At 43.0% G+C, this 15,225-nt stretch overlaps 1 protein-coding gene across 5 annotated transcripts in view; it reads right to left on the bottom strand.

The window, feature by feature from the left end:
- Window positions 1–12,165, bottom strand: part of SLC35D2 (solute carrier family 35 member D2) — an 83,878-nt gene extending 71,713 nt beyond the window's left edge. For 4 of the 5 annotated variants that reach the window (XR_010322944.1, XM_064291128.1, XM_064291126.1 and 1 more), the window contains exon 1: window positions 12,002–12,165. Coding sequence is in view for 3 of the 5 variants with exons in the window: in XM_064291128.1 (XP_064147198.1) it covers window positions 12,002–12,165 (164 nt within the window). In the remaining 2 variants the exon portion in view is untranslated. The remainder of the gene's footprint in view (window positions 1–12,001) is intronic. The other variant, XM_064291129.1, reaches the window with a different exon arrangement.
- Window positions 12,166–15,225: the final 3,060 nt, after the last annotated feature.

Raw genomic sequence — 15,225 nt, 5'->3', positions numbered from 1 at the left:
AGGCAGCACATCACCTCAACCAGCTCATCCATCGCCCAAAAAGTAGAAATCTCACAAAATACTCAGGGCTCAATTTGTAAATCAGAGGGGAAAACACACCTATCTCAGATAGGGTAAGAAGAGAAGAAAGCACCAACCTACCCCATCAGAGGAAACCCTGGTGGCGTAATGGTTAAGTGCTACTGCTGCTAACCAAAGGGTTGGCAGTTCGAATCCGCCAGGTGCTCCTAGGAAACTCTAGGGGGCAGTTTTACCCTGTCCTATAGGGTCGCTATGAGTCGGAATCAACTCGATGGCACTGGGTTTGGTTTTTGGTTTACCCTGTCAGAACAAATAGAATAAGCCTCTGGGCAGTCCCACCACAAGAATAAAATTAAGTCCAGTAGATGCTAGGTTATGTCTCCCAGATGGCCCCTTCTGAAAGCACTCGTTCCCCAGCTGCTAACGGCATCCTCAGCTGAAGAAAACTGTCTCTCCAGTGTCACACCCCCTCCCTGAGAACAGCCGCATCCCAATGGCTGGTCCACACAGGGTTACAAAGGCCAGGGCCCCTGTCCTCAATTCAGGACAACTCTGTAGAGCCATCCCAGCTCCAGAGCCCCTGGGCTCAGGCCTTCGTTGTGACTGCATCACAGCCCAACTTCTCCCTCTGCCAAATCCTGCTTCCCTCATTCCCCCACAAGAGTTGATCCCAAGAGCACATCCCAGTACATTTCCTACACACGAATCTCGTTTCCGAGTCTGCTTCCCAGAGAATACAACCTGCAACTTCAAGCAAAACAAGACAACAGTGTAAAGAAACAATAAATGACAACAATAACAACACCTTGCGGAAGACAAAAAACCCAGCCTAGGAAAAAATATAACACATGGAAGAAAAGAACCTCTTCACAACTGTTCAAACCTGCAGAACACTTTAACAAGAGTAAGATATCAGCAGAACAAGAGTTCAACGTTGAGACAATGAAAGAAAAATGGGATGAAAACCAGTTAAGGAAGAAAACAAAATGAAACATCACCGCCAACGGAATATATACTTTTAGAAACAACGAGGAACTAAATAGACGCTGTTGAAAACTGATTTTCCAACTTGAGTTAATCACAGCGACTGCAGCAGAAAAAGACACACTAAAGTTATTAGGCTGCAAAAGATTAAGACATGGGAGAGAAACAAACAACACCGTACAGGGCTGATTGCTGGGCCTGGTGTGAACTCAATGGAGAGAGAGGAAAATACTGTCAAAGGTAAAATACAAATCAGTTTCTCCCAGATGGGGAAAAGCAAACGCTGCATCTTCGGATGTAAACACACACCATATTAGAGAAATATCTGTTAAAGAATCTCCACAAAATTAATATAGCAGCCATGACTTCTCTGTAAAAAAAGAAACTACCTGACAATGGAATGCCACCAATTAGGAGGTGTCTCAGTTATCTAGTTTCTGCTATAACCGAAACAGCGCAAGAGGACGACTTCAACAAGCAGAAACTCATTTTCTCAGTCTCAGAGGCTAGAAGTCCACTTGCCGGCTTTAAGGGAAGGCTTTCTCTCTCTGTGGGCTCTGGGGGAAGGTTCAGCTTGTTTCCTGGTTCCTTGGAGATCTCCATGTGACTTGGCATCAATCCTCCCCATCTCTCCTGCTCTCCATTTCTTGTTTAATCTCAAGAGAGATTAAGGCACACCCTACACTAATGGTGTTGCATTAACAGAACAAAGACAACCCATCCCCAAATGTGATTACAACCACAGGCATGGAGGTTAGGATTTACAATACATATTTTGGGGGGACACACTTCAATCCATAATGGTAGGTAAATCAAAATAATAAACTCGGGAATGGAGAATTTGTGGTAAAAGGGCTGTTGCCGATCACTGTATCCATTTAGATCACTGTATCAACTATGGGATTATGACTACACAACAGTATGCTATGTTATGGGGGCGTTGGTGGTTCAGGGGTAGAATTCTTGTCTTCCGTGCAGGAGACCCAGGTTTGATTCCCAGACAACACACCTCATGCGTAGTAGCCACCACCAGTCTGTCAGTGGAGGCCTGCATGTTGCTATGATGTTGAACAGTTTTCAGTGGAGCTTCCAGACTAAGATGGACCAGGAAGAAAGGCTTGGCGATCTCCTTCAGAAAATCAGCCAGTGTAAATCCTATGGATCACAATAATCCAATCCCCAGCCGATCATAGGGATGGCACAGCACCAGGGGGCATTTCATTCCGTTGTCTGTGGGGTCACCATGAGTCAGGGACTAAGTTGATGGCAGCTCACAACAACAACAGATGTGTGTTATAGAATAAGACATGTCGGGAAAGAAAATGAGGAGCATTTTACAAGCGTCCTCATCTTTGACGGCAGGGAGGTCATTTGTTGTTAGGTGCCGTCGAGTCGGTTCCGACTCATAGCGACCCTACGCACAACAGAACGAAACACTGCCCAGTCCTGAGCCATCCTTACAATCGTTGTTATGCTTGAGCTCATTGTTGCAGCCACTGTGTCAATCCACCTCGTTGAGGGTCTTCCTTTTTTCTGCTGACCCTGTACTCTGCCAAGTATGATGTCCTTCTCCAGGGACTGATTCCTCCTGACAACATGTCCAAAGTATGTAAGACGCAGTCTAGTCATCCTTGCTTCTAAAGGGAGGTCATACATACTATCAAAAATGGATTTTAAAAATAAACATAATAATTTCTACTCTCAATGTTTTTCATGACTTCTGAATCTTAGAGGTATCTTTAAGAAGTATTAACTCTTGTAGTGGAGAAATATATACATGAAAGTCAACAATTCTTTCATTTGAACTCCAATTCCTCTTTCTTCCATTCAGTTCAGTTAAAATTAAACTTTATATGTACATGCAACTTGCTATCCCCACCTTAAAAAGACCTTCCTACTCAGCCAGTAGGGCTAATGGTGGGACAGCCCCTGGTATGATGCAATATAAAGTTCACAGGGTGAGCTATGAAATGCCAAAAATGTTTAATCTGGGGACAGGAGCTGGTTGAATGAACACAGGAAATACAGGGTAGGAAGGAGGAATCTGCTGTTATATTATAAGGAAAGCAACTAGGGTCACATAACAATGTGAATATAAAGTTTTGTATGAGAAACTAACCTGAACTGTAAACTTTCACTTAAAGCACAATAAAAAAACTAAAAAAAGAAATGTTTAATCTGGATGTAATCAAGCCTTAAAACTTAACTTTCAGTTAGGAGAGAGAAAAAATAAGTTAGGCAAGACTACAAAGAATAAATCAGAAAAAATCCATAATGTTGGACACTTTACAAAACAGCTGGCCCGGGCTTTTCAAAAAGTCACTATGGAAGATAGGGGATGGAACAGAGGGACTAGTCTAGATGAAAGTAAACTAAAAAGACATCACTATATGCATTGCATGAAGCTTGATTAAATCCTGATTAAAAATGTTAAAAAACCATAAAAACATCTTGGTGACAATTGGAATAATGAGGGATTCATTATTAAATTATTTTAGAAAGCTACATTAAGTTTTTAAGAGCAACAATAGTGCCACATAGGAGAATGTCCATATTTGAGGAGAGGCATGTTGAAGTATTACAGAGTGCAGTATCATGATGTTTGCAACTTACTATCAGTGGTTCAAAAAAAAAAGCAAATATAGCAAAATGTTAACAAGTGTATTCTATGGTATGTATATGAGTGTTTATTATTCTTTCCATTGATCTCTGTGCTTGAAACTTTCCATGATAAAAAGTTGCGGAAGGAACTTCGGTGATCCTCAAAAAAATTTTAAATGGTTAAATAAAAGCCTCCTTCTTCCAACTCTTTTTTATTATTATTATTGAATAAAAGGATTTATAAATAAATGAGTAAATAGCATCTACGGTACTGATCTGTATTTATAAAAAGTAATTCGCAATCATACTACTCAGCCAGTAGGAGAAATGAAGTCCTGATACGTGCAACAATATGGATGGAACTTGAAGACATTATGCTGAGTGAAATAAGCCAATCACAAAAGGACAAATATTGTATGACCTCGCTTATATAAAAAGACTAGAACAGGCAAATGTATAGAGACCAAAGTTTATAGTGGCTATAAGGGTGGAAGGGAGGGAGAAAGAGGGGAGGTTATTGCTTATGGAGTACTGAGTTTCAGTTTATGGTGATGGAAAAAACCATTATTAAGGGTAGGGTTGCACAGCCAATCAATATAATTGCTGCCAATAAGTCGTATACCTGTAAAAAGTTGAATTAGTAAAACTTGTGTAATAGATATATTTACAACAATGACAAAAATAAAAAGAACAGCTGCTGAGGCTGCTTATGTACAACCAAACACCTCACGTGATTTGGTTCCTTTGTTTGGAGGTTTCATGGACATTCCAGTTAATTGGCCTAATAATGTGTTCCGTGCTTCTGCTCTGTCTCCTAGCTCATTGAGTAGTGCCTGGAGTCTTAAAAGCTTGCAAGCAGACATCCAAGGCACAACAATTGGTCTCTATTCACCTGAAGCAACAGAGGAAGAAGAAGAGTCAGGAATAGGAGGAGGAAATAAAATGTGTGGCTAATTTTCTCCATGAACAACCACCTCCTTTGCCATGAGTCCAGAAGAACCAGATGGCACCTGGCTACCTTTCTTGAACATTTTGATCAAAGACTCTATAGAAAAATCCCGATCAAAGGGGGGAAAATGTAAAACAGAATTTCAAACTTTCACGGAATCCAGATTTTCTGGATCCATGGAAGCTGGATGAACCCCTGAAACTACTGTATTGCCCTGAGAAATCTTTAAACTTTAAAGCAAAAATATCTCCTGAAGTCTTCTTAAAATCAAGCAATAGTTTAGCTTAACTAGTAAAGTATGTCTGCCTTGAGCATTATGCCCTCTTAAGAACTATCTATATAGGATCAAATTGACAACAGCAACTCAAAATATTTGATAGGAAGCTTATGTCAATCGGGGATGAGGATGAGGATGGTTGTACAACTCAAAGAATGTAATCAACGTCATTGAGTTGTACATATAGAAACTGTTGAATTGGTGTTATGTTTTGCTGCGTTATTCTCAACAACAAAAATAAAATTAATTATATAAATAAATAAATAAGAAATTCAATCTATACCTTTATGTCTCCATCTATCTCTGCACCTAAAATCCATAGATGGTACAGAGAATTATTGGGTTTGACTGCTAACTGAAAGGTTGGAAGTTCAAGTCCACCCGGAGGAGCCTAAGAAGAAAAGCCTGGTCATCTACTTCTGAAAAATCAGCCTATGAAAACCTTATGGAGCACAGTTCTATGCTGATACACATGGGTTGCCATGAGTCAGAATCAACTCGACAGCAGCTGGTTTGTTGCTCTATGTCTATGTATCTGTCCATTCATCTACCTAAAAGGATGTCCGAAAGCATTAACTAATCCTAATTACAGTAATTTAAAAAATTTTATCCTAGTATTTGTCTATTGTTTGAATATTTTATAATGATCTCAAAAGAATGGTTTTTCTTAAAAAAAAAAAAAAGACAAAAGCAAGGTATTGATTCTGGATGGTGAAAATGTGTATTGGTATTATTTTTTCTTTGTATCTTTCATTGTTTAAATAGCCTCATGTTTTTAAACTGAATTCCTGTCCAAGTGAATATAAGGACATGAAGACATACTTGTACACACTCTTTTAAGAGTCTGACTCTCAAAGGAACAAAGAACTGGGGTACATGTGGGATTTTAAAAGGGTTTTTGTGTTTGAGAAATTCAAGCATGTTTCAAGGTGATAGGTATGACCCAGGAGAAAGAGAGGTCACTGAGGCAGAATGGAGGGAACTGAGAAGAATGCGCCCCAGACACAAGTGGAGCACTTGACAGTCCACAGGGGCAAAAATACTCATTTCCTTCCAGCAAGAGGGAGATGGGGGGGTGGGATCATTTGATGGTTTCTACAGCAATCAATGTTCATGGAAGCAGCAGTCAAGAAATCAAAAAATATATTGCATTGGGCAAATCTGCTGCAAAAGATCTCTTTACAGTTTTAAAGAACAATGATGTCACTTTGATGACTAAGATGCCCCGACCCAACATCTCATATGTATTCGAAAGCTGGACAAGGAAAAAGGAAGACAGAAATGATGCATTCAAATTGTGGTGTTGGCAAAGAATGTTGAATTTACTGTGGACTGCCAGAAAACGAACAAATGAGTCTTAGAAGGTCAACCAGAATGCCCCCTGAGAAGCAAGGATGGTGATAGCTGGGCTCACTTACTTCAGACACATTATCAGGAAAGACTAGTTACTAGAAAAAGACATCAGGCAGGGAAAACAAGGGAAACCCTCAGTGAGATGGATTGACAACAGACTGAAACATAGCAAGGATCATGATGAAGGCACAGGACCAGGCAACATTTCACCCTGTTACACATAAGGTCAACCTGAGTCGGAGCTGACTGGATGGCAACTAACAATAACAATTTTCTCAATAAAGAATCAGTTGAGAAGGAAAGTGGGGGAAGGGGAGTGGGAGGTTTCGGGATGAAGAAGAAAGTGTGCAACAGTCGTCTCTGAGACAAGAAAAACATGCCTCTAGAAGAAAATACCAGGTAGGAGAGTATACCTGTTGAAGATTGTGATCCTAAATTTAAAGTCCAGCCAGCCAGTCCAGATGTGGTTTTTCTCTCAGAACATTCAGAGCTGCTCATGTCTGAAGGAAGGAAGTGGTAGTAGGGCTCACCACAGGCTGAGGTGATGCTAATAAGGCTGGGCCAAGCTGAGAGGCGGAAAGGGGTCACATGTACATTCAAGAGCAACTCTCAGCTGGACTGGGAGAAGTGGACGTGACAAAAAAATGAGCTAGGAGGACGGGAGGCAGTGGTCAGAGTAGATGTCCTATGTGGAGACTCGTGATGACAGAGTCCTGGGAGCAACCACAGGACGTGGGACCTGGGGTGAAGAAGAGTTCACTGGAGATGAGGTCAGAGAAGAGGCCAGGGTGTACATGGTTCAGGCATGGGGACAGTGAAGTCACGCAGAAGGCAGATGCAAGTCAGGGTGGAGAGACTCTTCAATAAAGAAATCAGCAAGTGCTCAGGCCAGTGCCCTGAGGAAAGCCAAAACCAAACCAGTTGCCGTACAGTTGACTCTGGTTCATGGTGACCCCATTTGTGTCAGAGTAGAACTGTGCTCCACAGAGTTTTCAATGGCTGATGTTTTGGAAGTAGATGACCAGGCCTTTCTTCTGAGGCACCTCTAGGTAGACTTGAGCCTCCAAGCTTTCAGCTAGCAGTCAAGCACGTTAACTGTTTGCACCACCAGGGACTCCAAGCTGAGGAAAGGAAGTGCGAAATTCAAGGCTCAGTAGAGCTCAAGCGGGGTTAGCTAAGAGGACCCAACTCCACCTCCTGGTCCAGACTAGCAGAATAAGACTCAGCTCCATCTGACGTGGGATGTGGGGAGCAGCATTTTCCAGAACAAGCCAGGTTTTCATTAAAGTAAGAGGACAATATTGTTGTTGGGGCCATCAAGTCGATTCTGACTCATAGCAACCTCATATGACAGAAGAAAATACCAGGTAGTATAGAACTGCCCCAGAGCATTTTCTAGGCTGTCATTTTTCTGGAAACAGATTTGCCAGGTCTTTCTCCTGCAGAGCCGCTGGGTGGGATCCAAACACTAACCTTTCAGTTAGCAGCTGAGCACTCAACCATTGAGCCACCAGGGCTCCTTAAGACGAAAATAGGAGTTGTTCTTGTTGTCTAATACGTCTTACAATTCCCACTACTGGAGGCTTTGACTAAGTAGTTTTTATAAAAACCTTTCCAAGTGATTCGGATTACCTGGCAGGTTTGGAACCACCACTTTAAAATGATTTCAAGGCCCTAGGACCCACAAAGAAGTAAACACACACAGCATGTGCTGAGCAAGTATTTGTAGAACTGGAAACAACTAAGTTCGTTGTTTTCATGACATATCATTAGTAAAGGTCTCTGGGTGGTGTAAACGGTTTGCACTTGTCTACTAACATAAAAAAAAAAGTTGATAATTCGAAACCACCCAGGCGCACTGCAGAAGAAAAGCCTGGCAATCCGCCTCCATAAGAAAACCCTATAGAGCAGTTCTACTCTGTAACACATGGGGCTGCCATGAGTTGGGACTGATTCAACAGCAAACGGTTTGGTTTTTGGTTTTATCATTAGTAAAGTCCTTCATGCCATGTAGTAGTACAATGCAAAAAAAAAACAAAAAGACTCCAGATGACTTACAACCTATACAACTGAAAGAACCACTAGTGTTGCCAACCAACCACAAATTCTTAGATGAGCTCATTTTTCCTCTCACCCCACCCAGCAGGGACTGACAGTTAACACCCTTCAAAGGCCTCTCCGTCCAACCAGATAAGCCTAGCACTGACTCCAACTCATGGCAAACCCATGTACGTCTCTATAAGGTCTTCAAATGGCTGATTTTTCAGAAGCAGATCACCAGGTCTTTCATCCAAGGCATCTCTGGGTGGACTTAAACCTCTAACCTTTCAGTTAATAGTCAAGTGCATGAACTGTTCGCACCACTCAGGGACCAATCTAACATTATAATGAACTAAAACTAACAATAACTAAGACCATCCATCAGTTTTGTACCCCAGCCAGAAACTGCTCAAAATGAAAGAGAAAAAACACCCCCTGGGCTACATTCCCATGACCTCGTGGATTAGGTAATTATTTAAAGGTCCTTCCCTCTATCCTACAAGAAACCTTCTGTCCTCAACACTAACGCTTGGATCCGATTTCTGTGGTTTATTGTTGTAACCAAATCAACCCAGCCCTCCTCCCCTCAAAAATGTGCTTCTAAAGCTTTTGGATCTTCAAACATAGAGAACGGACAATGTTATTTGATCAGAGTTCTCCAACTGCATATTACATTACGGAAACGTGAAATGTTTACTTCTAAGGGTTATAAGGGTTTTTGCCTCAGAAAGGTTTGGAGGATTGCCTCCTTTAATCATGGAGCTCAAAATTTTAAAGATGGAAAGGCTAAAGTGTGAGATGTCTCACATAGTAATTCTTCCTGGCTAGACGTTGCCTTTTGTCTACTAAGCACTTAACCAGTGTTTACTGCAGGAAGACACATGTTTCTGGAGGCATCGACCACCATGGCCAGTCAGCAGACTACTCACTCAAGTGCAGAAAGGGGAGACTCATCTTCAACCTTCGTTTAACTACTGGACATTCCCAAGCCCATTAACAAGATGCCCTTGTTTTTTGTTTTTTTTTTTTTGAAGCTTTTAAAGTCTTCTTTCTTCCTCCAGGTTTAGGTATATGTTCACTCTGATTTCTTTGAGGCAGGGTGTATGTTTCCTATGGCCACCACACGTACACAGCTATGCTTTTAAATTCCTTTTAAACAATATAAGCAACCATAGGCTCACAAAAAAAAACCCAAGTCTCCCCACTCCCTCCATATTCCCTGCCACCTTCCTGCCCAAGTCCAAGCCAGTCGTCTCTTACCTGGAAAACTGCAATAGTTGCCTTGCTTCTCACCCTGCTCCTAATGCAATCAGCTCTCCATCCGCCAAACAGCCAAAGCAATCTTTTTAATCACATAAACTATGTCATGTGATTCCCCATGCTTAAAACCTCCCAAGGCACTTTCAACTGCATTTAGCCTAAAATTAAAACTACAGTATTTATTTATCATAGTCTCCCTGTTTCCACCCTCAAAGCAAAAAAAAAAAAAAAAAATCCGTTGCCATCAAGTCAATTCTGACTCATGGCGACTCCACGTGTCACCAAATAGAACTGCTTCATAGCGTTTTCTTGGCTGTAATCTTTACAGAAGCAGATTGCCAGGCCTTTCTTCTGCAATGCCACTGTGTGGGTTCAACTCGCCAACCTCTAGGTTAGTAGCCGAGAGAAAACCATTTGCACCACGCAGGGACCTCAACATCTACACTCAACACAAGCAATTAAATTATGTCACTGTTTTGCTTGAAACCTTCCAGTGGCTCCCATCTCCCTCAGCAGATACCAGGGCCCTCACAGTGGCCCTCAAGACCTGACACAAACTGGCAACCTATTGATCTCAGACTCCATCAAGTACTATCCCACTCGAACTCTTTACTCTTCTGTACCTGGAATGTTCTTCCCTCATCTCCTGCACAGCCTGCTCATTCATGTCTTCGCTCATGTGTCGCCTCCTTGACAAGACCCAATCTCGCTACCTAAGCCTGCAGACATTTCCACTCTCACACCACTGGCTCCCATTCTTGCCTTAATTTTTTCTCCAGAGCATTTAGCTGCCATCTGAGATAACAAAAATTTTACTAGTTTATTTATTGGCCTAGTAGGGTGTAAGCTCCCATGAGGGTATGAATTTTGATCTATTTTCTTCATGTCTGTGTCCCAATTCCTAGAACAGTGCCTGACACATAACAGGTGCTTAATAAATATTGTTGAACGACTGAAGGATCGGATCCCTGCCTACCTCCCTGTCCTCATCACCTCCCCTTCTCAATCTTGCTCATTCAGTTCCAGCCACACTGACTTTCTCTCTTGCTTCTCCAGCCGGCCAGACTCACTGCAGCCCATCTGCAGTGGCTTCTCCCTTCTGCCTGGAACGCTCTAGCACTGATCGCTCAGTCTAAACAAACTCCCATTCCACCCCCAGGCACTCTCATATCGTATCTGAAATTACCTTGCTGATTCATGAACCCATTTGTTCATTTTCTGTGTCCACTACTGAAATGAAATCTCTAAAGCAGGGTCTCTGGTGCCTGGAATGGGCTTGGCACATAGTAGGTGCTCAGTAAATATCTGTGTAGACAGTGGATATATAGCCAGTCGCATTCCTGTGGGTCTCAGTTTTCTCAAGTATAAAATAAGAAGGCTTATGATGGTCTCTGAGGCCTCTTTGGACTCTAAAATTCTGGTTTTACATTCTCGTGGCACAGTATAGTTTACAAAGAGCCCTCACTTAGGATAGCTCATTGACTGGCATGAAATTAACACAGGTAATTAACACAGTGGAGTCCCTGGGCGATGCAAACTGTCTGCTGCTAACTAGAAGGTTAGAGGTTTGAGCCCACCTGGAGGTACCTGGAGATCTACTGAAAAATCAGTGACTGAAAACCCTATGGAACACCTTTCTGCTCTGACACACGGGGGGGTTGCCATGAGTCAGGATCAACTTCAAGGCAACTGGATAATTAACACAGTCGTTATTATCCAGCTTTTGTATATGAGAAATTGCTGGCTATAGGACTGGCCCCAAGGCCTCACAGCTACTAAATGTGGGGCTGGGTCTAAACGCCCAGCTCTTTCCATGTTGCTACAATCTAGCAGCATTCAACAGGATTTTCTAGTTCTTAGAAATAGCTTCAAAAACCACAAATTTGATGGTTTACTTCACACTAATGCAAACAAGAACATCATATGAACTTCTGTTATCCGTGAATACGCAGGTAACTAGAGAATGAATGGTACCAACAGTCTTTGTAACCAGTACTAATTTAAAACTAATCTGAGTGTTGAACATCCACAGTTGTATAAAGAATTATTCCTCTTTACAACACACTTTTAGCTCACCCGTGTACTTTAAAGCATTTGGGTGTAGCTCCCCAGGCAGCCCCTGCAAGGGATTCTGCCGGAGTGAGTGTCCATGGTCACCAAGGGGTGGACTACTTTTTTGAGTGAGATTCTACTTTGAGAAAGCTGTGAAGGCTCCGACCCTTTCTGAGGACGTGGTAAATGTGCAGAGCACGCAGCCAGGCACGCTGGCACCGAAGCTTGCAGTGTAGACCTCCTCACTCTCTGTCCCCACACGCCATCTGACTTGGGCGCGGCCGAAACGCACAGAGGGCAAGGGCAACCCGCGCTCCGCCAGCCCTGGGGCGCCTCCACCGCTCCTGGCCAGCCCGGGCCTGGGAGCGCGGCGCCTACAGGTCGGGAGGTCCCGGGACAGGTGGCCGCGCGCAGCCGGACGCTCGGCGCAGACACCCCCGCCCGGTCCCCTCGACCCGCCTCACCCGTACGAGGTCAGCAGCGCCTTGTTGACCAGCACGATGAGGAAGGAGCAGGTCCCGTAGAAGAGCGCCGACAGCAGCTTGGCCAGCCGGGAGGGCAGCGGCGAGGAGATGGGGTCCGGGTCCGCGCCCGCGCCCGCGCCCTCGGCCTGGCCGCCCGCCGTCATGTCCCGGGGGCGGTGCGCGGACCCGCCGCAGCCGGTTGCGCCGCAAACTGGCCCGGCTCCGGCCCGGGCCCCAGTTCCGTCTCCGCCCCCGGCCGGCCAGCCGGGGAAGAGGGCGCGGCAGAAACAGGAAGAGCCACAGCGCGAACCCCAGATCCAGCCCGCCCCCCCTGCGAGCACCCCAAAACGGTCGGCTCCGGAGAGCGATAGAAACTGCCCGGATCCTGTGTTCCCGGAGTTTATCCTCAAATTTACATGGATTTAAGCACCTCTTTCTGACTCTAGTCTAAACGGAGAGAAGAAAAGGGTTTGGAAGAATTAAAAAAAAAAAAAAAAAAAAGCCCTACTTTCTGCTCCTCCCCCCCATAATATTTTTTGTTTTGTTTTAAGGTATAATTTACATACAATAAAATGCAAGTTTTATGCGTCCAGATTTTGACAAATGTATACACTGTGTACCCACCTCAGTCAAAGCATGGGACATTTTCATCAGCCCCAAAACTGCCCTGTGTCCATTTGACGTCAATACTCTCATCTCATTCTGATTTCTGTTAGCATAGGTTGTTGTTCTTAAGTGCCCTTAAGTTGGTTCCAACTCGTAGCAACCCTATGTACAACAAAACGAAACACTGCCCTGTCCTGCACTATCCTCAAAATCGTTGTTATACTTGAGCCCATTGTTGGCAGCCACCGTGTCAATCTGTCTGGACGAGGATCTTCCTCTTTTTCACTGACCCTCTACCAAGCATGAGGTCTTTCTCCAGGGACTGATCTGTCCTGATAACATGCCCAGAGTATGTGAGAGGAAGTCTCCTCATCCTCACTTCTAAGGAGCATTCTAACTGTGCTTCCTCCAAGACGGATTTGTTGGTTCTTCTGCCATTCCATGGTATATTCAACAGTCTTTGCCAACGCCATAATTCAAATGTGCCGGTTCTTCTTGGGTCTTCCTTATCCATTGACCAGCTTTAGCCTGCATAGGAGGCAATGGCTTGGGTCGGGTGCACCTTAGTCTTTAAAGTGACATCTTTGCTTTTCAACATTTTAAAGAGGTCTTTTGCGGCAGATTTGCCCAATGCAATAAATCATTTGATTTTTTTTTTGACTGCTGCTTCCATGGGTGTTGATTGTGGATCCAAGTAAAACTAAATTTAAAATGATGTTGTTTATTGGTCCAGTTACGAGGATTTTTGTTTTCTTTATGTTGAGGTGTAATCCATGCTGAAGGCTATATAGTCTTTGATCTTCATCAGTAAATGCTTCAAGACCTCTTTGGTTTCAGCAAGCAAGGTTATGTCGTCTGCATATGGCAGGTTGTTAATGAGTCTTTCTCCAATCCTGGCGTCTTGTTTTTCTTCACATAGTCCAGTTTCTCAGATTATTTGTTTAGCATACAAATTGAATAAGTATAGTGAAAGGATGGAACCCTGAAAAACATCTTTCCTGATTTTAAACTATACAGTATTCCCTTGCTCTGTTAAATGACTGTCTCTCGGTCTATTACAGGTTCCACATGAGTGCAATTTAGTGTTCTGGAATTCGCTTTCTTCACCATGTTATCCATAATTTGTTATGATCCACACAGTCAAATGCCTTTGCATAGTCCATAAAACACAGGTAAACATCTTTCTGGTATTCTCTGCTTTCAGCCAAGATCCATCTGACTTCAGCAGTGTTATCCCTTGTTCTGCGTCCTGCTTGAATTTCTGGCTGCTCCCTGTTGATGTACTGCTGCAGCCATTTTTGAATTCTCTTCAGCAAAATTTTATTGTGTGTGATATTAATGATATTGTTCAATAATTTCTGAGTTCTCTTGGAATGGCCACAAGTACGGACCTCCTCCAGTAGGTTGGCCAGGTAGCTGTCTCCCAAATTTCTTGGCATAGACAGGTGAGCGCCTCCAGTGCTGCATCAATTTGTTGAAACATCTCAATTGGTATTCCGTCAATTCCTACAGCCTTGTTTTTTGCCAATGCCTTGAGTGTAGCTTGGACTTCTTTCTTCAGTACCATCTGTTCTTGATCATATGCTACCTCCTGAAATGGTTGAACGTTTACCAATTCTTTGAGTACAGTGACTGTGTATTCTTTCCATCTTCTTTTGATGCTTCCCGTGTAGTTCAAAATTTTGTCCGTAGAATCCTTCAAAATTGCAGCCCCAGGCTTGAATTTTTTCTTCAGTTCTTTCAGCTTGGGAAATGCTGAGCGTGTTCTTCCCTTTTGGTTTTCTAACTCCAGGTCTTTGCACATGTCATTGCACTTTACTTTGTCTTCTTGAGCTGCCCTTTGAAATCTTCCGTTCAGCTCTTTTATTTCATCATTTCTTCCTTTCGCTTTAGCTACTGTATGTTCAAGAGCAAGTTTCAGAGTCTCTTCTGACATCCATTTTGGTCTTTTCTTTCTTTTTAACGACCTTTTGCTTACTTCATGTACTATATCCTTGGTATCATCCCACAACTTGTCTGGGCTTCCGTGGTTATTGGTTAAAGTGTTAAATCTATTCTTGAGATGGTCTCCAAGTTCAGGTGGTATTTTGGCTCTCATGGACTTGTTTTAATTTTCTTCAACTTCAACTCATATATGTGCAGTTGAGGGTTTGTTCCAAAGTCGGCACCTGGCCTTCTTCTGACTGATGATATTGAGTTTTCTATTGTCTCTTTCCATAGACGTAGTTGATTTGATTCCTTTGTTTTCCATCCGGCGAGGTCCACTTGTTTGGTTACCATTTATGTTGTTGAAAAAAAGTATTTGCAATGAATGTCATTGGTCTTGCACAATTCTATAATGCGATCTCCAGTGTTTTTTCTACTGCCAAGGCCATATTTTCCAACTACCAATCCTTCTTCGTTTCCAACTTTTTTCTGCATTCCAATCACCAGTAATTATCAATGCATCTCGATTGCGTGTTTGATCAATTTTAGACTGCAGAAGTTGGTAAAAATCTTCAGTTACTTCATCTTTGGCCTTAGCGGTTGGTGCACAAATTTGAATAATAGTCATATTAACTGGTCTTCCTTGTAGGTGTATGGATATTATCCTATTACTGACAGAGTTGTATTTCAGG

Source organism: Loxodonta africana, chromosome 9 (assembly GCF_030014295.1).
Source record: "Loxodonta africana isolate mLoxAfr1 chromosome 9, mLoxAfr1.hap2, whole genome shotgun sequence".
NCBI classification, from domain to species: domain Eukaryota; kingdom Metazoa; phylum Chordata; class Mammalia; order Proboscidea; family Elephantidae; genus Loxodonta; species Loxodonta africana.
This window is presented reverse-complemented; position numbering and strand designations above follow the sequence as displayed.